Below are 27,389 nucleotides of genomic sequence, written 5' to 3'. Positions count from 1 at the left end.
GAGGACGATACGACCCCACGTGGCGGACACACAACGAGGGCCATGGCGAGACGGCTTCGGATGGACTTGCCGCGTTCATTCAAAAGTCCATGTGGGAGGAGCCTATGAAGACGGAGGAGCCGACGGTGAGGATCGTGCTCAAAAATGAGGCCCAACCGGGGAAGCAGGAAGAACGCCTGATCAGGCATTTTTGCTTGTGAAAAACGCCCGACCGGGAGAAATTGCAGCGAGTTCCAGTGAAGACACCTGACCAAGTGTTTTCACCCTGAGAATCACCCGGTCGGGTGATTTACCTGAGACTTAGATTTTATGGGCCTCTTTTTCTAGAATTTTGGCCTTTACTATAAATAGTAACTTTCCTCATTTTGCAATTAGAGTTGGATGAACAAAGAAGCTTAAGAGACTTGTTTCCCTTTGAGGTTTGTATCTAATTCCTAGTTTTCTAGGTTGCTTTCCCATCAATTGCTAGTTCAGGTATGGAATTTCCATCAATTGCTAGTTCAAGCATGGATCAAGTAGAGGTATGCTTTGAGGATTATGGATTCCTTGAAGGTTTAGCCATGGATGCTTGTTAGTATGGTATAAGTGTCTTAGATTTCTCCATCAATGACTATGTATTCCCTTTTCCATCTTATCTTTTATTGATCTTCTTTTTTATAGCTCAATTTCTATTGCTCTTGTTGGATCTATGTTTTTCTTTTGATTGCTTTGGATATTGAAAACCATTTCACAAAAATATTGTTAGATCAAATATCATTAATGGATATCAATCTTGGGTTATTGGATCAAAATTAACTTGGATCCTTATCAATTTGTCACTCAAAAAATATTGTAGACAAATAAATTAGTATGCAAATTAATATGATATGAAATTACAATCTCTGCATCATCTTCAGCAGGTGAAGGACGATCCCTCACTGTATCATCTCTCTCCCCTTCTTCTCCTTCGACATCATTTTCTTCATCAACATCTTGAGGCCCTGCTTCTTGTAGCTCAACATCGAAAAGACCCAACATTTCAGGTAGTTGAGCCGTGTTCCCTACCCGAGCTGGAGGGCCAATGGGGGCTGAGGCTCTGCGTCATGTAAATCCTCCACGAGGCATTTCTGCAAACCAAAGGAATATAGAGTTTCTCAATACATAATGTTAATACACATTTTCACCACCAGCACACCTACAAGAAAGAAAAATCTGAACCCACGTTCCAATTACAAGCAACGAGTAAGTTTGATCAAGTTGATAGAGCTCTTATCTCAATCCCAACTTCAGGGGGCATATTCAGGTGCAATGCAAGTAGAGGTTACCATTAAGGCAAAAAGTAATCTGTATCATGATCTTATGTTTCTCAGAGACACAATATTAATCATCTAAAAAATCATACCAATCAAAAATTTTAGATCCACATATTCCAATTAAAGTAAAGCAAGCAGATTTTTAGAAGAGATTTGTAAAGCAAGCAAGACAGACTTTGTTGCTTCTCTCACATTGAGGAAGGTCTTCTTGTAATGAGATGAAAGATATTTTCTCAACATAATGTTCTAACATCATGCAAATATGGGCAATTTGCAACTGTTCTCATATTGTAGGTGCACTCATGATAAATAATGGTATTGGATATAATCTCACAAGCAAAAAAGTGAAATGAGTCGGGAAAATCAGGGATCAAAATATAGCTTCTATGGAAAAAGCATTTACTAATGAGCAATGTGGCAATTATAATAGCGGGAATACACACCATTCACAAGCTCTAGCAGATGCTCTATTATCTAAGCATGCAGTTTCATTTGGTTGAAGTCGTTCAAGTAATACTGGGGTTTTGAAAGTGCTTTTGGAGCTGCTGCAGTATTCTTAGCAGAGGGTTTCAAGGACTATAGCAGGTTGATTACCTGTATTTGTCTTTGAAACTGGAGACGGAGCTGATGATGCAACCGGGCTGAGGGTGCAGATGTAAGAACTGCTCCAGTGCAGGGTGTGGGCTACCTTCTTTGGCAGACAAACTCAACTCATAATATGTTCTTCTATGCTTCTCAAATAATTCTACAAGATTGCAAATAAGTTCAAAACTATAAGCACGTAACAAAAATATTTATCAGTATAATCTTAAACATTGCAACAAATTCAAAGTAAAAAACCCAAAGCATCAGAGAGGTTTGTTAGTACTTTTTATGGTATATCAGAGGTTATGATGTCTCTGTTGACATGTTTGTCATGAACAAAACAAGACTTCAAACATAAAATGTCATATACTAGAACTCCCTCCGTCCCCCAAATTTTGTCACCATTTGACCCGGCAAGGGTTTTAAGAAATGTAATAGAAAGTGGGATGAAAAAGTTAGTGGCATGTGAGTCCTACTTTTATATATTAGTTTTAAAATAAAATGTGAGTAGGAATGAGTTAGTGGAATGTAGGGTCCACTACCAAAAATGGTAAAAGTGAAATGTGACAAATTTTTAGGAATGGAAGAAAAAGGAAATAAGTGACAAATTTTCAGGGACAGAGGGAGTACTATTTTTTGGATACTTTTTTCAAATTGAAATAAAAATGACAATTTTGGATACAAGTCTCTGTTTTACACTTCTACCTACGTAAATAGAGTTGCTCTATCATCATTCATGTGATTGCATGCTTCTTGCTACAAGTTTAGGTGCAACCTCCATTCCTTTCCACCATTGTTCCATAAGACTTGTAATATTACACAGATTTCATTTCTTTTGCAGCACTTTCTTTTAAACTCGAATATTGATGGTTTGTCAAGCCCACAAATTGCAACATTTCTCCCTACCAAAATTTTGGCAGTCACAAATCCTAACCTTAACTGCAATTGCAATCAATTTTGACAAACGCTAGAGTTACCTAATATCTATCACTCTCATTGCCAACTTGAATTTTAAGGAGTCTGCACAAAGCAGCAACAGAATAGTAGAGGTGTCAAGAAATATACTCAAAATTATATTACAAAGCAAAAAAGATTCAATTAAACACCTGATTTAGCTCTCCACAAAATTGAAACAGTAAAATTGACACCAATATCCCTAACTATGCAAATCAGTCCGATTATTAAAACAACAGCATGCATTGCTCAATTCTGATGCAATCGAACAGATAGAATTTCAAAAAAAAGAAGAGGAAGACAGAGCTGTTGAATTTTTAGCGATCTTACTTTCTAGCGATCTTCACTGAAATTTGTTGTTCCTTAATTTGAGAGAGAGACTGGCTGGTGGTTGGCGGCGGAGAGAATTGGTCGGTGGCTGATCGGTGACTGGAGGCTGGAGATATTTAGTGCTCAGTGCTCGCAAATTTGCTATCACATTTACTCCCCTCACAAAACGGTTGGAGGAAATTTTAAGCTCTCCGAACGGCGGGACTGGGCGGCCCCGAACCAAGATCCGCCATTGTCTGCGCTAACGACCTATGAAGGAAAAATAGCACATTTGTAAGTTGAAAAAAACATATATACATATATGAAATCAAAGGGTTTAAATTGGAAAACTTAGTTTTTAGGTGATTGAAACTTGAAAGAAGCAGATAAAAAAATATCTCCAAACAAAAAGAATGGGGGCCAAAACTTGGCTATAAAATTTTGCAAACAGAGGGCCATCCCATTGCTTCAATAAATTATAGTACTTCCTCAACACAGCTTGGAAAAGTATACTTACCAATTAAGCTTGCCAATCACCCAGTGTGGGAATTCTTCTCCGATTTCCAGATTGGGATGGTTGCGCCACTCCGAATCAATGTGTAGTTCCGGGCAATCTTTATTTAGTAAGAATTCTAATTTAGTGAGGCGCGCAGCCACAGAGGGCAGACACCTCAACCTGTTACAATTTCTTAGGCATAAGATCCTTAGAGATGAGAGGTTCTCCAGCCACTCGGGCAATTCTTCTACACCTATATTTTCTAACTTTAAGTACTCAAGAGTACAGTGATGTTGAATTGATTGAGGCAGCCTTTCCCAATTTTCAACCCCCTTCAAGAATAAGTGAGTAAGTGAATTACAACATCCTTGCAATATACCATCCACAGTCTCTTTGATGGCATCACTACTCTCCATTGACCACTCCACACTCACATCTATATCTAATTTCTTCAACCTGCCTAAATCCCAACTCTCAACCCTACCACTAGCCATCAAATTAGGAACACCTCTGATCATCAATGATTCGAGGCGAGATGATGATTTAGCTAGGCAATCAATTAGCGTCGGTAGATTTTTTAGCCTCCCTAATCCCTCCAAACTTAGTATCTCGATTGAGGCTGCGGACGACTCTAGAATTTGATGTGGAAATTTCACCAACTGTCCGCACCTTAAAATTTCCAGCCTACGGAGGATTCCTTGATATTTTCCTACTCCGCCACTTAGATTCCCAATTGACATTAGATTTTCACAGTTTAATATACGCAACTCCACAAGAGAATTGAGGTTGTCCAGACCATCCGGTAATTCTGTCAATGCAGGGCAATCTATAATCCATAATTTTGAGAGATTCTGACTGTTATAGAATAACTGTATTGGCAAACATTTCAATTCCAATCTACATATTTCGAGAGTTCTTAAATGATTGAATGAAGAATTTATGAACCTCACCTTCTTCAAGCTATACAAACGAAGAGTTTCCAGATTAGGCATGTTCACCACAGTTGGGATTTCCTCACATTCTGAGCAGTTGGAAAGTTTTATCTCAGTCAAGTTGTCAAGTGTTTCCCAAGAGCCTTGAAGCTCATCCCATACTGCCATCTTCTGACACCATCTTGGAAATCGTTTGCCTTTAAATCCTGAAATCCGCAACACTTTCAAATTTGCATGAGGTTGGAGCCCTTCCAATACACTCTCATCATTTATTTCATGGACTCTTCCCTCGTTATCCCAACTAAACACCAATGTAGACAAGTATGACTTCTCAAATATATTTGCTTTCATTGCGTCTTCCTTGTCACGCACCCTTTCAAGGTTCTCAATCAGTAGTGTTCCTTTGAGATTTTTCAAACTTCCGAGCTCTTCAATTTGGTAGCCCTTCTCTTCGCCCACTTTAAATAACTCAAGTGTTTGAAGACTAGTTAATCTCCCAATCTCCGCAGGCAACTCTGTGTTCGAAAGTAGATAAAGATGCCTTAAATTAATCAAATACTTCAACGTACTTGGCAGTTCCTTCAGCTCCAATATTTCTGATCTTAATGTTTGCAAGTGATGTAGTTCTCCAATCCACTCTGGAATGTTTGTAATTGATGTATTGGAAATGTTGAGATTTCTCAAATGTATCAATTCCCTAATTGAACTGTGCAACTCTTTATAATTCGAACCATAAATAGTTAGATTATGCAAACATTTGAAGTCAGAGAATATGGTAACAAAAGTTCCATATCCCAAGAGTAATGTACGCAAATTCCTCGACACTTCTTCTTGAAAACGACTCAATTCGTTTTCGTGAAACCTGTATCGAATGCTGCCATCTGCATTATTAGATAACACGGAAGATGCAAGATCATGCACAATATCGTGCATCATACAGCATTCCCTCCCACGAATATCTGTCCTTGCAGCTTGCAACAAAGAGTTCTGCAGAAGTTCATTATAAAACATATTTCCCACAGACTCCATATCATCTCTTCGGCTAGGTTGAAGAAAGAGAAACCCTTCTGCCATCCATAGTTCAATCAGCTCTTCCTTCGTGATTTCCCAACCTTTGGGGAAAATTGAACAGTGCGCGAAGCACTTCTTAAGTGATGGCGAAGTCAGGTGATCATAGCTCAATTTCAATATATTTGAAATACTTTTACCTTCTTCACTATCCGAAAGCCAATTTTCTTTGATAGAGCGCCAATCTTGTACAGACTTACAGCGACAAAGCACACCCCCAACCACATTGGCAGCCAAGGGCAAACCCTGACATCTTTGCGCAATGTCTTTCCCAATCGTCTCAAATCCAGATGGAACTTCTGCATTCTCATCAAAAGCTTTTGTTTTGATTATGGACCAGCACTGTTCATGTGATAAGCCCTTCACTAGATGAACATAAAATGGGTTAACAGTTAAAGCAACCTTTTTACTCCTGGTAGTGATGATAATGCCATTCCCCTTAGTAGAAGAGACTCCCTTCATGTTATTTATGAAGTCTTCCCATATTGGAACATCTTCATTCCAAACATCGTCAAGAACTAGAAGATAAGTTTTAGCCTTGAGAATTTCTCGGAGCTTGTTCAGGATAATTTCCTCATGCTCAACTCTACCACTGGTAGTTGAAGTCAATGTTGAATGGATTTTGTTGTAAAGACCGACTGGATCGAAATTTTGAGAAACATGAACCCAAATATGTGATCCGAACGCCTTTAGGCTTTCGTGATTGAAGACATTTCGAGTCAACGTGGTCTTCCCCATACCCCCCATTCCGACAATAGCAACGACGGAGATGGTCTGATCTTGGGGGATACGGGTCAGCATGTTAACTACATTAGACACATCATCATCTCTTCCGACAAAGATTGGATCAATCTTGATCGAATTAGTCTCAATGGGAGTTGGAGCAACAACAGGTGCATTCAGAATTTTGCTTTGAAGGCCAAGATCAGTTGCCGTTTTGGTCATAGACTCAAAAGTGGTATTGATTTGCTTGATTGTAAGAGCCATATTATGCCGGCGTGAAATGTAAGTACATGCTGAGAAGCATGATAGCATCTTATCCTTGGTAGTGGGAGTCTTCATTTTCTTCACTTTTTTGTGGAGAAGATGATAGCTGAGTTCGTCCAAGACATTATCAGCATTGAAAGCCACATCTTCAAGCTTTGTCAACCAGATCTTAACATCTTCGGTGATGGATTTATTCGCAGCGTCATTCAAGTAGGCTTGAATGATACCCAAAGTCGTCTGCAGCTTTTTGGTGTTTTCATCGAGACCTTGAATTAGAAAGTACTCATCCTTCAAAACGTTGATCAGGTTTTGGACAAGAACTTCAATGGCTGCAGAACCTCCTTCCATAGTTTTGCAGAATGATACCTGTAGTGAAAGGGGAAATGCTTTTTAATTTTTGTCTCATGTAAACTTGTAGATTACTCTTCAATACTCACTCTCATACTGATATGGGCAATTGATATGACACCAGGATAAAAACAAAATTGGTAAAGTAAGAGAACAGAGGAGAGGGTAGTTCAATTAGTGGATAGAAGGATTCACATTAATAGTAGTGTTTAATGGTGGTATAAGTTGTAAATAGTTAATGTACAGGGATAATAAATTGTGATAACTTTTCAAAAATGGAATGCACATGGGACGGACGAAAATCGAAAATGTGCATATTTTTATGGATAGATGGAGTATTATACTCTCACATTGTATTGTATCCACATTTATATCGATCAGACAATATCATCACCAAGTAGACAAGATTTAAGAGGTTTTATCATAAACAGCCAACTACGCCCTTAATTTGAAAGGAGAGATATGATTACAAATCTGTGATGTCTAAGTTTTATGGGCTGAAATACATTTGGCTCTAATTAATTACATTAATCCAATAAAAGTCCACATTGATTCCTAAACATAATTAACCACATCTTTAACAAGATATGATCATGCATAGAGGTTTTCAATCACAATAACGATTATCCAAATTTAATGAAATTTGGTAAAAAAAACTACTGTCATTACTAAACATTTTAAAAAAAATAAGAAAAGGCCTACTTTAATCACTAAATATACGTCTCCTTATCTTTAACTTAACTGAAGAATAAAACAGAATATTAGTCATATAATCCATATATGAAACTAAGAAAATAAACAACATATAAGAAGTAAAAATCCACATTACTCATCAAGCATCAAGATGATAAATTACAAGTTTTATAACAAAAATCCATTCAACAAAAATATGAAAATGAAAAATGAAAAATGAAAAATGAAATACTTACTTGTGCAATTATATATAACTCCGGTAAGAAATAGCTCTCTTGCAAATATTCAGAATTTGAATTTTAGGCAAATAGCTATGAAAAAGAGAAAACAAGACTATACAAGCAGATCTTCAAGCTAAAGCTAGTGGGTTATTTAAAATTATTGACCTTAAATTAGTCATTAATTAGTATATTATTGTTGATTAGGTTTATGCGAACCAGCCTGTAATGACATAATCTCAAATTGTTTATTCAGTAGTAGGTTGTCACACACATGGAACGTGACAAAACTAATTAGTAGGTTGATTTGTCAACTATGGAGGCAGTATTATCCAATTTATTGCTGCCTAACATGATGAGATTAAGAATTAATTAGATTTAAACTTAACAAATCATCCATTTTGTTAAATATTTCGATACTAGTAGAATTTGCAATAGGTTCTTAAGTAGTAAACGATACTCTAGGTTGCTAGAACTATATAACCATGTACACTTCCAATACTGACAAATACAAGATTTGGAGCGCTGTCGATCGAGCCAAGAAATACAGCACTTGTCTTCTCCCAGATGGTGTTGGAAGAGGCAGGGCAAGCCTCCCGGCCCTCGATGCGGGCCTTGAGGTGGGCGTGGAAGGGGCAGACGAAGTTGATGTTGGGGCAGATGGTGCGGATTTGGGAGAGTATATAGTTAAGATCAAAACACATAACCCGAACAGGTGGTTATAACCGAAACCGAAACCGTAACCTCCAGCTACGGTTGCGAACCGAAATCGTGAAAATTTACTCGAATCGAAACCATCAATTTTTGAACCCTAGATCGGTTCAGGTTCAAAAATTTTCAAACCGAAACCGTGCCGAACCGAACCGCCGGTTCCAAACTAGAACTACGAAAAACCATCGGAAAACCGTGAAACCAAGCCGGAACCGCAAAAAACTGGCTGTTCGGAACCGTAAAAACCACCGGGTCAGAATCGAAACCGAACCGGCGGTTTTGGAACTGGAACCGTAACCACAAAACACCCTCACGGTTCGGTTCCGGTTCGGCAATTTCCAAAACCGGAACCGGCGGTTCCGAACCGTAACTGTCGGTTCCGGAACCGTGGGCACCTCTAGCGGCGGTGATAGACATTTGAATTAATAATCGCATGTACGTACTGGAATGAAGTAATAATCCTATTTGATTTAAGTAAAAACCTACTGGAATGAAGTAATATATTTTGGAATGAAGTAAAATCCTCCTAATATGTTGTGACTTATTTGCCCTGAGCCGAGTAAAATAGGCTCGTGATGAAGGCGAAAATAATTTATATATTTATGCATCGCATACATAAAAAAACTAGATCTAAAAACTCTAATTTAAAATCTGGTTCTGGAGTTCTGCAACAAGTGAATTTGCATATAAAGAGAATACGTGAAAACAAACTCAGAAAAAACTTAATTATTACTGGATGATGGCAATATTTAGCTGTATAATTAAGTGGTCGGAGCATAACAATTTAATAACATAAAATAATATGTGGATTCATAAACAAGCAAATAGCTATTTAAAAAAAACTAGGTTACTCATTCTGGTCATGAAAACAAACATTTGACAAATGATTTTGTTGGGTGAAATCATTAATATGTAGAATCTAATGGCTCTAAAATGAGAACCAATGAATCATGAGATTGAAAATATATAGCCTAGATCTATACACCGGATTTTAGTCGCTAGTCCTAGTATTTCAGTTTTATGAATAGAATAAGAAAGTACAAAATACTCTCTCTGTCCCATAAAAGATATCATATTTGTGGATCGATAAATGATTTTAAGAAATTTTATTTTGTGTGTTAGGTGAAAAGAGAAAATATTTATATTATTGTGAGAGAGAATTTTTTCTAGAAATAGAAATGTGACATCTTTAATGGAACAAACTAAAAGGAAAAGTGATACATCTTTTGTAGGATGGATGGAGTATATAGCTACTACTATTTCAGAATTAAAAAATATCTTTAAACTTTAAATTTCACATAATTTTCTTCATTTAAATTATTTTTTTAACAAAAATATAGTACTAAAAGTTTAAAGGTAATTTTACAAGGATAACAACATCCTAATTGAATATGTTTAGATCAATTAAAAATTTGATATTAAATTTGTCACACTTTCCTTTTTTTTGCATTACCGAACTAAAATGAATCATTATTAAAAATCAAAAGACATTATTATCATTCTCTTATTTTTTCTCTCTTAAGTTAATATGAAATTTATTCTCTCTTCAGTTAACATGAAGATGAAACAATACGTGCGCGGAAGAAACACATTTATTGTCTGTCCACTAAGAAAAAATAACAATTCCCATGTATTGCATAAGATAATGGAAAATGATACTTACTTGCTGAAAATCAATACGTGGATATAACACCAGTAGGAAGTATCTCTCTCTCTCTCAAGACTCAATTATAAATATTCAGAAATTGAATTGTGGCTGAATAGCTACAAAAACATAAAAAACAAGATTGGGTAAGCAGAGGTTCATGTATTGAAAATCTAAAGCTAGTGGCTAATTTTAACTTATTGACCTTTAATTAATCATATAGTATTATTGATTAGGATTATGGGCGAAAGCCGAGAATGAAAAAATATGCACGTAGTCAATTAATATGAATTCCGAAAAACAAGAAAATTAATAGTATTATTTAGATTATTGGTTAAGGTGATTAATTTTGTTATAGTGATAAGTAGGTTTGTGTTAAAATGACCACACCTTTTAAAGTGACATCGTAACATCACATATCCAGCAATATTATAAACGCTACACAACAATATTATAAACGCTACACAGCAATCTATAGATTGTTGTATAGCGTGTTGGATATTGCTGGCCGAGATTTTTTGCACTTGAGTATTTTTTTTATTGTTACATGGAAGCTTATTATTCGCCCACGTGTACAAATGATTGGCTAAGAATAGTGATATGATGTTATTTTAAGAGGTGTTGTCATTTTAACGCACCCGTAATAAGTATTCATAAAGATATACTCCCTCCGTCCCATTAAAAATGCAACGTTTACTTTTGCGCACTTGTTTTAGAAAAATTATAATAAATAACTAAAGTGGTGAAAAAATAAAGTACGAGAGAGAATAATGTAAAGGAGAGTCCCCTTTATATTATTTTCTTTTTTACTTTATTTTTTCTCCACTTTAACTATTTATTATTATTTTTTCAAAACATGTGTGAAAAAGCAAAAGTTTCATTTCTAATGGGACAGAGGGAGTATTAATTGCATGTTTTGTGTTGCGCCTAGGATAATTGGATCGCGGGAGTGTCGCTCTTCATTTATTTTTTAGGTTGAGGATATTTCCATATTTAAATATTTAATATTTTTTTATCTTTTTATTAATATACAAACTATTAACAATAAAAATACTGTTACTATGATTTTATATTATCAACTAATAATTTATTAAGTGAATCTTAATTTAAATTTTTCGAAATAAGTATCATACTCTCTCCGTTTTTTAAAAAATATCAACTATTTCAATTTTTGGTTGTTCCTTAAAAATAGAAACTTTAGAATCTTTCTATTTTAGGACATGGACCCCGCAATCCACTAACTCTACTTTCACTACTTTTTCTCTTCCCCTCTCTTACTTTACTTATTTTTCTTTTCATCTCTCTTACTTTACCAATTATTCTCACTTAGTTTACCAATTGTGCATTAAAACTTTTTCGTTCCAAATGTTTTTATTTTTTGAATACGGAGGGAGTATTTTTTAATAATAGTACCTATTACTTCTATTTTATTAATTTATAAATTATTAATAAAATTTTTATACTCCATTCACCCAAATTATTTGCTCCATATTCCATTTTAAATTATCTCAAGTTACTCGATTCATTTTCTTATTTGGCATATACTTTTATCTTCTCTCTTCTTCTAAGATATAAACATCAATTTCTTATATCTCATGCACAAAAACATGCATCAACTAGCTTGTAATGGATGTAGTACAAATTTAAAATTATTAATCATAATAATTATAATGATAAATGATACTATTTGCCTGTAAATTATTAATTTGATAGGATTTTGCTTTTAATCAAGATTTCGATGGTGGCCTTAAAATTTAGGCCACTTATATGTTTTTTTTTTTTATTATTGTTATTATATTGTTATTATATTATTATTATTATTTTATTATTATTATTATTATTATTATTATTATTATTATTATTATGCTTATGATTATGATTATGATTATTATTATTCTATTATTATTATTATTATGATTATTATTATAATTATTATTACTTTATTATTAATAATAACTAATTAATTAATTAATAATAAAATAAAAATAGTACTTTAATCACGTCTATTAGTTAACTGAGTTTAACTAATCAATTTAACTCCAAAATCTTTACAATATTCAGATTTTTAATTTGTGGCAGATAGCTATGACAAAAAAGAAACCAAGATTATATAATTAAGAGTGTCAAGCATTGACCTTGAACTAGTCATTGTATAATTGATTCATTGTATAATTGATTCAATTTATGCGAGAAAGCCTAAAATAAAATAATATGCACATGGGCCAACTTGTGTATTTGTTCACTAATTAACTACTCTATAAGATTACTTGGAAGAAGTCATTGGCACGTCAATATTTAATTTGCCGAAAAAGAGAAAATGGGATATAGTTGCAGAAATTTCATCTTCGGTAATTTATTTTTCAGTTTTAAAAAGTATGGGACGAGCCAAAGTTTTTGACCATCTACCGTAATTTATTTGTCAATTTTTCTTATACTCCTGCATGGGATGTGTTATATTGCTAATTCACCCTTTAATTACTAATTCTGACTAAATAATATCCTATAATGGATTATGAAATCAAGACACAAGATCATCCATACATGAATAGCAATACAATGCAAAAAAAAAAATATCAGTTAAGAGTATTAATGTCAATAGACCAAAAGTTAGTTATAACTAACTTTAAAAAAATATCCAAAAACTTTAAATGATTATAACTAACTCCATTTAAATTATTTTTTTTACACAACATATATCAAATTAAAGATAATTTTATAAGGATTTCAACGAGATTTTACTTGCATATGTTCCAATGTCAAAATTTGAAAAATAAATCTAGAATTTTCGTATTTTACATAAACAGTTTAATGTCGACGTTGTTAAGATAATGTGTCAATATAAAGCATTTACAATGTCAATGCTAAATTGTGTTGACATATTCAATGAATAGTATTGATATATTTAATGCATTATATTGAAATTTTAATCCAAAACCTTAATTTTAATAATTTTCTTATCTTTTCAAATTTAAATAATAATAAAACGAAATTACACGTGACGATTTATAGATCATTAGATCTCCACAAATCTTATGAATCTAAATTAGTTAGAGTTAGCAATTAAAGATTAAATTGGCAATTGATCACTTTTCACTCCTACAATATACTAAAAGTTATTTAGATAATCTACGATTTGAATTTATTAGATCTAAGGTATTTAAGGGATTAGGGGCAATCGAACTCTGGGCCACATGAAAAGAGTCCAAACCACAACCATCTTGATCAAAGGGATTATTTATATGTATCGTTTGCGATTTCATGGGCCTCTTGGCAAGAGTGTCAACTTGAAAGAGTCATTATATAATTTATTAAATTTACACGAGAAAGCCTACAATAAAATGATATGCACATTGGTCAACTTGTGTATTCACTAAAAAAACAAATACTATGCTTCAATTATTACTACCTAACAAGTGATTAAGAGCTAAGTCAATGTACAAATTTGAATTAATTAGTACAAGTACACACTAATATAGATAAGACAAGCTCAATCACAAAGTCATGTGAAACATTATTTAAGAATTTTTAAGAGATTTCATAAAAAAACAACCGACTACACCCTTAATTAGAATGGAGAGAGATGATTACAAATCTGTAATGTCTAAATAAGGATTTTTTTATTGGCTGAAATATGTTTATGCTTCAAAAAGCATATTTTCTGGCTCTAATTAATTATAGTACATTAATCCAATAAATTAAAAGTCCCAATTAACCACATCTTAACAAGATATGAGCATATTTCAACCACAATAACGATCATCCAAATTTAATAAATTTTGCCATAAAAAATATTTACTATAAAAATAGGAAATGGCCTAATTTAATCAGTTAATATTAACTTCTCCTTATCTTTAACTTAAGTGAAGAATAAAACGGAGAACATTAATCTTATCTATATACTATGAAAATATGAAAATACACAACATATAAGATAGGAAAGTCCACGTTACTCAAAACTAGAAGCAATATAATAAATTAAAAGTTTTATAAGAAAAAAATCCTTCAACAAAAATAAGAAAATGAAAAATGAAATACTTACTTGGTGTATAAAACAGTGCGATTATGTATAACTCCGCGGTAGGAAATAGCTCTCTCTCAAGTCTCAAGAGTCAATTGCAAATACAGAATTTGAATTTGAGGCAAATACCTATGAAAAAGAGAAAACAAGACTACATAGGCAGAGCTACAAATATTAATTTAACATTGTTGACTTTAAATTAGTCATTAATTATATATATTGTTGATTAGGTTTGTGTGAGCCAGCTTGTAATGATATAATCTCGAAATTGTTTATTCAGTAGTAGGTTGTTACCCACATGGACCGTGACAAAACTAATTAGTAGGTTGATTAATTGCTTAATTGTCAACTATAGAGGAAGTATTATCCAATTTATTGCTTAAAATTAGTTAGATCTAAACAGAACAGATCATTCATTTTGTTAAATATTTACAATATTCGTAGACAGCTTCTTTCTTCTTTAAGTTTGGCAATTTAGAAAAGTCATTTTTGCTTATGTATTAAGACATATTTTTACTTTTGTAATGTCATTTTTCATAAAAAAAAGTTGCAATCTTCTAGCTAGCATTTTATTTAATTTTTCATTATAATCCTTATAGCTTAGTATTGGAAACACATTTTTATTTGGTAATGTATTTTTTCATAATTTTATTTTAGTAATGTATTGTTCCATGAAAAGATTTGCAATGGGTTCTTAAGTAGCAACGTACTCTTGCTTGCTAGAACTATTATAACCATGTATACTTGCAAAATAATTTATTGCTAAAACGAAGGCAAGTCAACTCCTTAGACCACCTCACTCAATGACAAAATAGTCATAAATAAAGGAGTGTCACACGTAAAAGATAAATAAATAAAAGTAATTCTAAAATAAATTAATCCAATCCTTCCCCCTCTCATTGTTCGGTATCACCCTAAAGCCCCATAGAAAAAGTGGGGGCATGTCCACATGTCTTATTTTTATTGGTTGAACGTTAAATATTTTTTATTTAGTTTTTTCACTTTTAATTGTTGACTTATCTTATTACTTCATTATTAGAGTACATGTCTTGATGTTGTAATAATTTGCACATTAGCAATATATCCTACGTCACATTTTCAATCTCGAAAATTTTGCACTACATAATATTTTAAATTTTTTGTTACTTTTAACTATTAATTTATTTTATTAAGTGGTTATTACATTTATTTCTATATATTCTTTCAATAATAATGTGAATTATTCTTCTAAAAAGATCATGGGAATCACTCTTCCAAAAAATGACATGAACTACTTCATTTGTATTATTTATGTTTAATTTATTATTTCTTTATTATTTACTACTCCCTCGTCCCAGATAATTCGTCCCAGTTTTCTATTTCGATCTGTCCTACATAATTTGTCCCACTTCACTTTTACCATTTTTGGTAGTGGACCTCATATTCCACTAACTCATTCATACTCACATTTTATTATAAAACTAATATATAAAGATAGGACTCACATTCCACTAACTTTTTCAACCCACTTTTCATTACAATTCTTAAAACCCGTGCCCAGTCAAAGTGACCCGAATTATCCGGGACGGAGGGAGTACTATATTGTGCTTCATTTTTTCTATATATATCCCACTTCAATTATAAATTTGAATTATAAAACATTTATATAATTTTTATGAGGTTTTTAATATATTTGAATAAATTATAAAATTTATATTTGATTAAAAGGGTATGTAAAGAAAATATTTAATAAGGCTGAGTTGGGGTCATTGATGTGAGTAAAATTTTAATAAGTCGGGGTTATATATGTGGAAGAAAGAGAAATGAGTATTTTATTAAAAAATTGATTGAGGTTGGGTTAGGTGAGGGTCACTGATGAGGATAGTCTTACAAACCCCCAGTGACGGAGCCGGGCCTTCGGACCCACAACAACCTAACCCCACTGACCACTATTCACCAACCCATGTCTCACACATTTGGTCCTTTGTCATGATATCAACACTTCAAATGCTGACAAATACAACAGATTCGGAGGGCAGTCGATCGAGCCAAGAAATGCAGCACTTGTCTTCTTCCCAGATGCTGTTGAAAGTGGCAGGATGAGCCCTCCCGGCTCGCGATGCGGGCCTTGAGGTGGGTGTGGTCGTGTGGATGGGGCCGATGGCGTAGATGTTGGGGCAGATGGTGCGGATTTGGGAGAGGGTGGGAGCCTCGAGGTGGTGGAATGTGTTGAAGATGAGGCCTTGGGCGAGAGGGATGTGCTTGTTCTCGGCAGATCGCGGCGCCGGATGATGCCTTCCATGCCGGGTCCATTTTTTATCATTTCATCAAAGTTGTCATCATAGAAAACAGAGTATAGTTAAGGTCGAAACAAGGATCCTTAACATAATTTTCGGAGATTCGTTAGATGGAAATAATTTACTAACATAAAATGTACACACATTTTATGTTATTTTTTGTCATATAACTCCGAAATAGATGAGTTATCTATCCTACAAAAATCAGAGCAAGTTTAAACATAGGTTTATTTTGTATAAAACCTAAAACTATTCTGAAGAAAACTTGGGTGAAAACATAGTCCACTAAATTAGAGTTTAAACATAGGCTTATTTTGCATAGACATAGACATTTTAACTCTGCTAACTCATCAACGCAATATACTAAAAGTGAAAAAAAAATAGTAAATGATTCTTTAAATCATCGACAATCCAAAATGACAAAATAATTCTTTAAATAGTGTACAGAGATAGTACACCCAAAATGACTGGCTCCAAAGTTGCACAATAAAATCAGTGACTGATTTCTACTCTCAACTCTAAACCATGCTAATGAAAAAGACAGCACTCAAATCAATAGGGCTGCAAATTAAAAAGACATTCCAATCTCATGAACAACGTGAAGGAGTTTGGTTACCACCAAGAAACTTCACATCAGCTGAAGAGCAAACTGCATTAGTTGGCTTCCCATTAAATGTCAAGCTAACTCCTCTCAACTCTATCCCTTTGCAAGGATGCGATCTGCTGCAATCCACCTTCACCCCGGTTGCTGCACCCGAGCTACCTCGAACGTCGATGAACTTCACACCATTTATCGCAACACTCGAATCGCCACCACCGCCCCCGCAATTCGATTCCGGGCAATAATGCTGATCGATGATGATCGGATTTCCCACGTTATTCACCACATTGCCCTCGAATGTGATGTCGGAGACAAGCCCCGGTGGGGAGGGGCCGAACGTCTTGATCCTGAGCCCGTTTTCGGTGTTTTTGAAGTTGCAATTGGTCACCCGGATTGACCGGACATCCTCCTCCCCGTGGTACTTCCCGAGGCTCCCGATGCTGATGCCGTGGCCCGGGCCGCAGTTGACCCCGGTGATGTTCATGTTGGTGACTCCGTCTCCGATGGAGATGCAGTCGTCTCCCGTGGCGATGGTTGCACCGATGATTCTGATGTTGTTGGATTTTCGGATGTGGATGCCGTCCGTGTTGGGGCTGTCGGCCGGGGCCGTGGCGCGGATGTTTTTGATGGTCACAGAGTTGCAGTTGTGGACGTTGAAGTGGAACATTTTGCTGTTGATGGAGTGGAGGTTCCTAATGTTGACTTTGTTCACGTGCTCCAACTTCAATGACTAAAGATAATAATTTAAAAACAATTGGTAAAGTAAGAGAAATAGTATAAATTTTTAAAAAAAAAATTGAAATTTCTAATTTTAATGCACAGAACAAAATAGAAATAATTTTATTTTTAAAGTACAGACTAAAATAGAAATAGTTTACTATCTTACTGATATAGTGGTTGAATGCATGGTCTTCCAATAGGAGGCTCCGTTTCCGTCTAAGGTGCCTCTGCCGTGGATGGTGAGTTGATTCATGTCACGGAACATGATCCAGTGATCGAGGTTGGGAATAGGAACCGCGGGAGCGATTAGGTTTCCGTTTAGTTGAAATCTGGTTTTGCCATTACATGGCCCTAGAAATTCAACATCACTTAGTTGATAATTTCCTTTTGCAACTCTAATTGTGCCTCCATTGATTGCACAAGCTTTCTTCCATGCATCCAATAAAGCCTGCACCAAAATCACAACACTAAATTAAAAGAAAATAATTAAGTATGCAACAAATTAATTTATCTATATATGATACCTGTTTGATATCTGTTTTGGCATTAGATTGAGAAACTGTGAATATGTTGCTTTTGCAATGGACATGAAGAGTGCTCCAAGTGGATAGAAGAAAGAAAATTACAATGCATTGAGACAAAGAGTTTGAATCCATTGATGGATATTTTGGAGATGATATGAACTGAAAATAGTGACTTGAAAATAGTGAGTAGTCCATTTATATTTATATAGTGAATTAATGTGTTAAAGTTTGTAACTCAATTTTGTTTTACGCACGAGTCCAAATTTTATTTGTGGAATGTTGAATAATTAGTTATATTCTGTTTAATTAATGCATTATCCCAAATATTATTTATGGAATGTTCAATGATTAGTAGTGGGTCTCCTAGTCAATTTGTTTCAAATATTTAGCACTCACTTTTAGTTAGTAATAAAGTTTTGCATCTTAGAGATCACTCGGACTTAAAGGCAGCCACATCCCAATTTTGTTAAGCATTGAACACTATTTATATATATTTATTATTTTAGTTTTACTTTTATCTAGTTTTATATTAAAATTAAGATTAATGTATAAAACAAAATTTATATTTTAATTAAATAAAAATTCATAATTTTAGTAATATTTCAAAATTATACGCAACTTTTCACCAAATAAGGGGGCGTCGTCGTTGCAGAATAGATCATCAAATACTTGCATTTTTCACATATTTAACTGTGAAATTTCTGTATAGTGTTTTATTTTTGAACAATATTTATAATGTGAATACGAATACATTCCTTTGTTTATATTAATATCTCATAATTTTCTCTCCCAAATTAAAGATAACACTCCTCATAATTATAGTTATATATGTTATCCTCATTACATCTCACTTGCTTGACTGAGAAATTTGTGCATTTGTTTGATTTGATCCGTCATTCACAATTCTATCTATTCCTCATAATAACTAACTAAAAAAAAAAAAAAAAATCCTCATTATACTCATTTCGAAAAGTAATTATGGATTCCCTAATCCCTATAGTTGACTTAATTCATTCAATAAGGAATATTCACGTGTTAAGGCTATTTAAGTACTTTTTGTTTGAAATTTATGGTGTTGAAATCATACGAAATCAGTTGGATAAGGAATATCCAACATCCTCAAACTAGATGTTTTCAAAGTTAAAATAGAAAATTAAGTAGAAATGAGCGTTAGTAGCAACAAATAAAAATGCGACATCAATATCCTTATTTTTTGGATAAGATACTATTTCCGATAACAAAATTCATTTGTGAGAGATCTGCAACACTCTGAAATTCAAAAGTGTGAGATAATGGAAATGTGGGAAAATTGTGAATTACTTATAATCGGATATGGAGAATTTTAGCGATTAAATAAGATTTAGTGCGTCATTTTGATTTTCAAAATATGAATATTAAATAGAATTAAATTACTTAATAGAATTAAAGATTGGTGTAGTAAAATTTAGATGCAATAATTAATTTATAATTTTTTTTTGGCTTGCACTGTTATTTTATATTATTGGGAGATAATTGTGGACAAAAGAAAGTACAAATTGTAAGATAAGATTTGTATAAAGAAAGTCAAAGGAAGGCATATTTATCCCTTCCAACTCATCACCCTTAACAGGCATATTTGAATCTTTTTTTGGATGAATATTATTGGGATTGAATATGTGGCTGAGGCGTGGTGGGAGAATTAATTAGCTTAAGTTTCATGTCATTATAGTTGGAATAATGTGATTTGGATATGGAATTAAGCTTTCAGTTTTAGAAGAACTCAATTGTTCTGCTTGATGTGGTAGTGGGATTAGATTTTAATATAACTTAAGCATGAAGAGTTTAAATTGTGATTTTTATGTATCACATGCTTGAGTCGATTTGGTAGATTTTGACTGAATCGAAGTTATTTTGATAGGCTTTAAATTATATTGGAAGAATGAAAAAAAAATGAATTGAGGTGGAAGGAAGAAAAAATGGTCAATGATCATAGAGATTTATTCTAAAATTTTCAGTTGTTTGATTCTTCACAAGTGCTATGTCTTTTTCCTTACTCGAATGGTGTGGAGTGTAATTTAATTAAATCATTCATGTGGTTTGCATGGTTTGGAGAAAGATCCTCTGTTGTGGTTAAAACCACAGTACCCTATGCTGTGGTGTAAAACGCATAAATTTTGTAATCAAACGACAGCAAACTATTTAATACTTATTCAATTCAATATTCATCCCACCACCACCCCCATCCCCCACTACCCCGTACCCTTGCCCCACGTTTTCTATTAATTCATTTACATTTTGTTTGGATATATAATTAAAGATGTGTACTACTAAATTCTTTAATTCTAGGATTTCTTTATTATACATTATGTTAAATATAAGAGTGAATTATATTTTTAGGCTCTATACTTTCAGCGATAAAAATTTGCGGTACCTATACTTGCAAAATATCATTTGTGGTATCCAGACTATACTACTTGCTCGTTTCAGGTGTTTTTTCACTTTTTGACCAATTTTTCAGACAAAGACACCCCCAAAGGCCTAGAGGGCATTTTTGACATTACTTTAGGCGCCATTTTCCGACTCTTTGATTTTCCAAACTCTTTGATTTCCAAGATATTTAATTACTATGATTTAGGCAGGCATGTATGTTATGTACTTAATGATTCGGCGTAAAAGTGGAGAAGTTTTGGAAAAAGTGGAGAAGAAGTTATGGGAGTGGAAAGGTAGAAGAAATAAGACTTTATAAATAAGAGAGAAAATTTAGGAAAGAGAAATGAAGAAATAAGATTTATATAGAAGAAAAAATATGGAGGAAAAAAGAATTCGTAGACATAATAGAAGACATAGGAATATGAGAGTGGAAAGGTAAAGAAATAAGACTTTATAAATAAGAAGAAAGAAAAATTAGGAAAGCGAAATGAAGAAATAAGATTTATAAAGAAGAAGAAAGATGGAAGAAAAAGAAGAACGAAAAATAAGACTTAATAATGAAGAAGAGACGAGAAAGAATAGAAAAAGGGGAAGTAGGAATTTGAAATAATATACACGTATTTCAATGTCAGTAAATGATGCCTACTTTTAAAGAGTAATGTACAAAAATGCCTTTTAGGCATTTGGGGCTGTTTTTGTCTGAAAAATTGGTCAAAAAGTGAAAAAGCACTTGAAACGAGCAAGTAGTATAGTCTGGATACCGTAAATGATATTTTGCAAGTATAGGTACCGCAAATGTTCGTCGCTGAAAGTATAGAACCTAAAAATGTAATTCACTCTAAATATAATTTGTTTTTCTATCTCTTTTTAATTATAAGTCATTTTGATAGTTAAACTAGATTTGTTATTAAAAATATAAAAGATGTTCCATAAAAAATAGTAAAAGAAAACAAAAAAGTGTATGTTGTGGTTTAACATAAATTTACTTCTTTTCCTTAATATTTTTATTCTTTTCTTTTATGGTAATACTTTAATTTGTTTATTTATTAAAAACCACCTTAAATTTAATTATCAAAATGAGAAAATTAAAATGGATAGCCAAAAAGTTGCTTACTTTTAAATCAAATGCATATTATTGAAACTCAATCAATAAATAGTCAATTTACAAAAAGAATTATAAAATACGAAATATTAGTGTTACTAAATATAGCAAAAAATATTACAATTATAAAAAGAATTCTCAATAGAATTTGTTAACTAAAAAAATAAATGAATTAAAAGAAATAGTTCATGTTCCCTGCCAAATGATTAAAAGAATAATGTTAACTATTAAGTGAAGATTAAAAGAATTGTTTATAACTTACGGTGGGAGATTAATAGAAAACGTGGGGTAGGGGTATGCGTGGTGGGGGTGGTGGGATGAATATTGAATTGAATAAGTATTAAATAGTTTGTTTTCGTTTGATTACAAAACTTATGCGTTTTACACCACAGCATGGGGTGCTGTGGTTTTAACCACAGCAGGGGATTTCCCTCCGATTTGCATCCTGTTTATCAAAATGAATTTTGAAAATATTTAAAATGCGATTTGATATAGATCGATATTTTTTAACCATCATCAATCAAGTTAATTAGGAGCATTATATAATTAATCAATTAAAAGCATAAAAGGACGTTAGAGCCAAATTAATTAAGAGTATTACATGATTAATCTAAATCAATTAAGAGCATAAATGAGGAACACTATAAAATCAAATTAAACCATTCTCTATTAATACCTAATGACATACGTTTTTAATCGAAAATATTTAAATTGGAACAACCATCATAATCGTTATTTTTATTTAAATTTGAAGAAGTTAAAAAAGATTTTTAATTTTATTATTAATGGGACAAGTGAAATGTTTATGAATAAGGACTTTATTTTTTATTGGACTATAAATATGACATGATACATCACCTACTACAATCAAAAAACAATATTCCCTATGTTCCATAGTATTGGAGGCGTTTTTTTTGAATACGCGATTTAAAAGAAATATGTTAAGTGAGTTAAGTAAAGGAAAAATAAAGTGGGAAAAAAGAAAAAGGTAGAGAAATGAAGATAATAAAATCCTCATATTTTTATTTACACTATAAATATGTGATAATTTGGTATCTAAAAATCCAATCACTCGCTAATTGTATTTTATATACAAAATTTAGATTCGGTACTTTTATGCATTCTTTAGTTGTATTTGTGTTTATGAAGTTGCACTGCCTAAAAATAAGTATGCGCTTCAACCTTAATTTTCTACAACAAAGAAAAAGTGGATAACAAGAAGGGATGAATTGTGTATAGGTAAAGGAGTCGCGACAGTCGACGATGGATTAATTACAGGAATAGATTATAGGGGAAAAAAACGATTCTTTTAAGATGATCACAATTGAATTATAAAATTATATTCGTGGATTCATTTAAAGTTTAAAAATTAATTCTACAATGATTATTTGGATTAATTAATTTTTTTAGCCACAGTATTACTCTTAAAAAAACTATACTACTAGATTAAAAAATACAATACAACATAAGCACGCATCTAATAATAAGTTCATTAAAGGAGTACAAATTTACTCAATATATACATACAAAATAATTGTGGATAAAAATAATAAATTAATAAAAAATAAGCATATGTGCATTAGATTTTTTTCAAATTTATAAATTTCTTAGTAATTAATCCTATTATCCTATACTTGAATTATTCTTATGAGCATATATTTAAAGTATGTTTCGACAAATCTCAAATTATTCAATTTCCTAACTACTCTATAATAATATCCAAGAATTATATGAACATCAACTTTTATATATTAAATTTTTATGAAATAAATTACAAAATCAATTTTTTTTTACTGATATTTAATCCAATTCTATGCGATCGAATAAAAATAGAGGAACATATTTTATTTTAACCACAGGTGTATCGAGCGTGCCTTTAGGCGGAATCCGACAAATCCTGCTCGACCGGGCTTGCGGATTAAGGCCGAAAGTCTCCCAGCGGGTGGCGGGATTTGAACCCATGACCTCAAGGTCACCACAGCTCGGCACTGCCACCTGCGCTGCGACCCGTTGGCAATAGAGGACATATTTTAATTAAACGAAGTGGTATATAATTTGTGGTTGTATGTGTCTCTTCTTCTTAGATTTATTATTGATCTATATTTATGATATACATTTTTGGATTATTCACTCTTTATTCACTCTTTATTCACTCAGTATATTCTTTATTTTCTATTTTCTACATTTGTCACTAAATTTTTGATAAACTTTATTCTTTGGTTTCATCTTTCGATGAAAGTATATTTTACGGTATTCTATAGACATTACTCCCTTCGTCCTACTTTAGGAGTCTCATTTGAGTTCGTCACGGGTTTTAAGAAATATAGAGGAAAGTTGGTGAAAATGGATAGTGGAATGTGGGTCCTACTTTTATATATTAGTTATATAATGAAATGTGAATGGAAACGAGTTAGTGGAATATGAAGCTTTTGACCATTTATTGAATATTCCACCCGGGACTCCTAAAGTGAGACCCCCAAAAATGGTAAACTGAGACTCTTAAAGTGGGACGGAGGGAGTATTTGATAGATTTGACTAACTCTCATTGTTTATGTAATTGCAGGAATTATATACATTGTGTGAGTTGTGGCATTGGGGGCAGTTATTTACTCGTAAACTTAAAACCATTTCATGTAAGTATGAGATTTGTATTTATTTAGAGAATTGATTTTGGATGTCTATATTTACTTCATTTCAATTATAGATCTAAAAATTAAATACCTTCAGAGATAATGAAATTTGACGTCGGATCGTTAGTTGATCAAGACAAAAGAGGAACAGGGTTAACACGTTGGCTGTGGTGGAAGTACATTGCAGAACTAAAGACTAGATGAGTGAATAAAAAGTGACGTTGTGTTTATCTTTGGTTAATGTTTTCTTTATTTATTTAAATTGTAAGATGTTTAGGATTGGAAATAATTTTCATGCACGGTTGTTGCAAACAATATACTCCCTCCATCCCACATAATTTTACCCAATATTCCATTTTGGACCGTCCCACATAATTTACCCATTTCACTTTTACCATTTTTGGTAGTAGACCTCATATTCCACTAACACATTCATCCTTACATTTTATTATAAAACTAATACTTTAAAAATAGGACCAACATCCCCACCAACTATTTCAACTCACTTTCCATTACATTTTTTAACACTCGTACGTGGTCAAAGTGTGTAAAATTATATGGGACGGAGGGAGTATCAATTTTTCCAAATTGTGAGAAATTATTTTGAAATTTTAATTTGTACATACTAGGTTGATGACACTTATGTTCCCATTGTTAATATTAATTTTGATAAAAAAACAAATGCTAGTACTAATGTTTCATTAAAACCGACATTACGAACACCAACAAAACCTACATTATTCGTAGCTTAAAGGAAGCTAGCTTATTCGCCACACACATACATAGTAACAACATACACACATTAATTAATAACATACACACATATTAATGGTTCCCACACTCAATCGCTAGTATACTGGCGAATGTTGGAGTCCTCGTTGGCTTTGGTACGCACAAGAGTGGAAGTGAAGTACCACGAGATGAGGTCGTGAACGGCGACCTCCTCCCCGGTGGAGGCCGATATACCGACCTGAACCTGCTGAGGGAGAACGGCGCTCAAGTCGTACGCGTAGCTCACCTCATAAGTTTTCGAGCCCGCCGTGACGTGCACGCTGATGAGCTTGGTACCTTCCACGTAGCCGATGCGGGCAGTCACCACCTGCCCGAGAATCGCGTTCCCCACATCGGTAGTGTTTCTGGAAAGCTGCGATCCAATGTCGATCCCGACGTGACGGTAGCAGGGATCGATTCCGTCGTTGGGGTAGATGTCGAATTCCACCGCGAAGACGGACTGATTTAGGCTGGATCTGTCAAAGATTCCGTAGCCGACGCCGTGGGGCCCGATTGGGGAGCCGAAGGGCTGGATGAAGAAGGTGAGGCCGTCGGCAGGGTTTGCGTCGCCGGTTTGGGGATGGATGATGAACTGTACGGTTGTTTCCAGGTCAACCTGCGCCAGGGATGGATCTAGAAATTCTTAGCAAGAGGGGCAAAAATATGCATGGAGAAATTTTAAAAATTAAAAAAAGGGCGATTAGTGGAAGAATAATACTCCCTCCGTCCCTGAAAATTTGTCACCTATTTCCTTTTTCGTCCGTCCCTAAAAATTTGTCACCTTTCACTTTTACCATTTTTGGTAGTGGACCCTACATTCCACTAACTCACATTTTATTTTTAAACTAATATATAAAAGTAGGACCCACATATCACTAATTTTTTCAAACCACTTTCTATTATATTTCTTAAAACCCGTGTCGGGTCAGATGGTGCCAAATTTTAATGGACGGCTTGGAATACACTGCTCGGCCAACGCTGGACGGTAACGCGTTGCCCTTGTTGTCGGTTTTGGTGAGGCGGAGGTAGGTGGAGTCGGAGGGGAAGTGGGCGTGGCCTTGGTAGACTAGGTCAGTTGGCTGAGGGCCGTTGCCGTTGAAATCATATTGGAAGGAGGTCGTCTGCGAGTTCGCGGTCGCAAGGAGCAAGGCAATGGAGGAAAGGAGGACTGGAATTAGGGTTTGGGAAAGCTTGGCCATGGTTGGTTTTTGCTTTGGATGTGGTGGATGCTTCTGGCCTAGCTCACTACCTTATTTATAGTACTAGTCTACTGCTTACTTTGTCATATTTTTTGAATGTAAATTTAATATAATACTGCACAGTGCTGTCAAGAATTTGTGTTTGTGGTGTTGGGTTCCAAATGGTAATGAGTATTGTGGACATATATGGGTGGTGTCTTCTCATATCTTTTGCTTTAGTATATTCATTTCCCTTTATTATTCATTTATCCTTCTATAGTTTTATGTCTTATTTGCAGACACCAAAGAGCTAGCTAGGCCTATAGTACTACATCACTCAAAGAAATTTGGTGTTTTTTGGCCAAAGAGAAAAGATCCTTGCCTGCTTATTTCAAATTATTCACTGGTAATCCGGAATCTTTTAGACTTATGTGCTGATTTACCCACTTCATATATACAACCACAAGCCTAATACCTTCCATAAATGTCAAAAACCATAGTTATTTCTTCTTAACGACAGTAATAAGATACATTGTCATTGTCATCAGAGATCCATCTTTATTATTATCGTTTAGTACATTATTACACTATTACTAGGCCAACCTAAACATATATTACACAAATTTTTTTATTTAAAGCTTACACACTTTTAACAATCTGAATTGATGATTTTAATAATCTGTAAATTAGTAAAGCTTACACACTTTAATAATCTGTAAATTAGTAGTAAATTAACATTTAGTACTTCTGTCCGTTCCATACTAATATAGTCATTTTGTCGTTTTAGTATGTTCCATAATAATATAGTCATATCTCTTTTAGTAAAGGTCAACACATTTCTCCACATCTACTTTACTCTCTCTTACTTTATTCTCTCTTCATCTCTCTACCTTTTTCATTTTCCACTTTATTCTCCCTTTAC

General features: G+C 33.6%; 2 protein-coding genes and 1 pseudogene across 3 annotated transcripts; all 3 read right to left on the bottom strand.

The window, feature by feature from the left end:
- Nucleotides 1-751: 751 nt before the first annotated feature.
- Nucleotides 752-14,351, bottom strand: LOC148931390 (disease resistance protein RGA2-like). 2 transcript variants are annotated; one of them, XM_089064387.1, is made up of 6 exons: nt 14,278-14,351; nt 10,257-10,357; nt 3,658-6,989; nt 3,162-3,410; nt 1,887-2,037; nt 752-1,106 (listed from the first exon to the last, which is right to left on the bottom strand). In XM_089064387.1, exons 3-4 carry the CDS (start codon nt 6,969-6,971, stop codon nt 3,344-3,346), a joined length of 3,381 nt encoding a protein of 1,126 aa, XP_088920513.1. In that variant the 5' UTR covers nt 6,972-6,989; nt 10,257-10,357; nt 14,278-14,351; the 3' UTR covers nt 752-1,106; nt 1,887-2,037; nt 3,162-3,343. The 2 variants fall into 2 exon arrangements, with proteins under 2 accessions (XP_088920513.1, XP_088920514.1); XM_089064388.1 differs by lacking the exons at nt 10,257-10,357; nt 14,278-14,351 and adding an exon at nt 7,901-8,866.
- A 2,768-nt stretch (nt 14,352-17,119) lies between these two features.
- LOC125214100 (exopolygalacturonase pseudogene) lies at nt 17,120-18,509 on the bottom strand (annotated as a pseudogene).
- Nucleotides 18,510-25,231: 6,722 nt separating this feature from the next.
- LOC125213624 (agglutinin-2-like) lies at nt 25,232-26,501 on the bottom strand. The gene is made up of 2 exons (XM_089064392.1): nt 26,223-26,501; nt 25,232-25,918 (listed from the first exon to the last, which is right to left on the bottom strand). Exons 1-2 carry the CDS (start codon nt 26,486-26,488, stop codon nt 25,360-25,362), a joined length of 825 nt encoding a protein of 274 aa, XP_088920518.1. The 5' UTR covers nt 26,489-26,501; the 3' UTR covers nt 25,232-25,359.
- Between the last annotated feature and the right edge of the window lie 888 nt (nt 26,502-27,389).

This window comes from Salvia hispanica, chromosome 2 (assembly GCF_029641045.1).
Source record: "Salvia hispanica isolate PSC_SH4W2 chromosome 2, Shi_PSC_v1, whole genome shotgun sequence".
Taxonomy (NCBI): Eukaryota; Viridiplantae; Streptophyta; class Magnoliopsida; order Lamiales; family Lamiaceae; genus Salvia; species Salvia hispanica.
The sequence above is the reverse complement of the archived record's forward strand: the minus strand, read 5'-3'. Positions and strand labels throughout refer to the sequence as shown.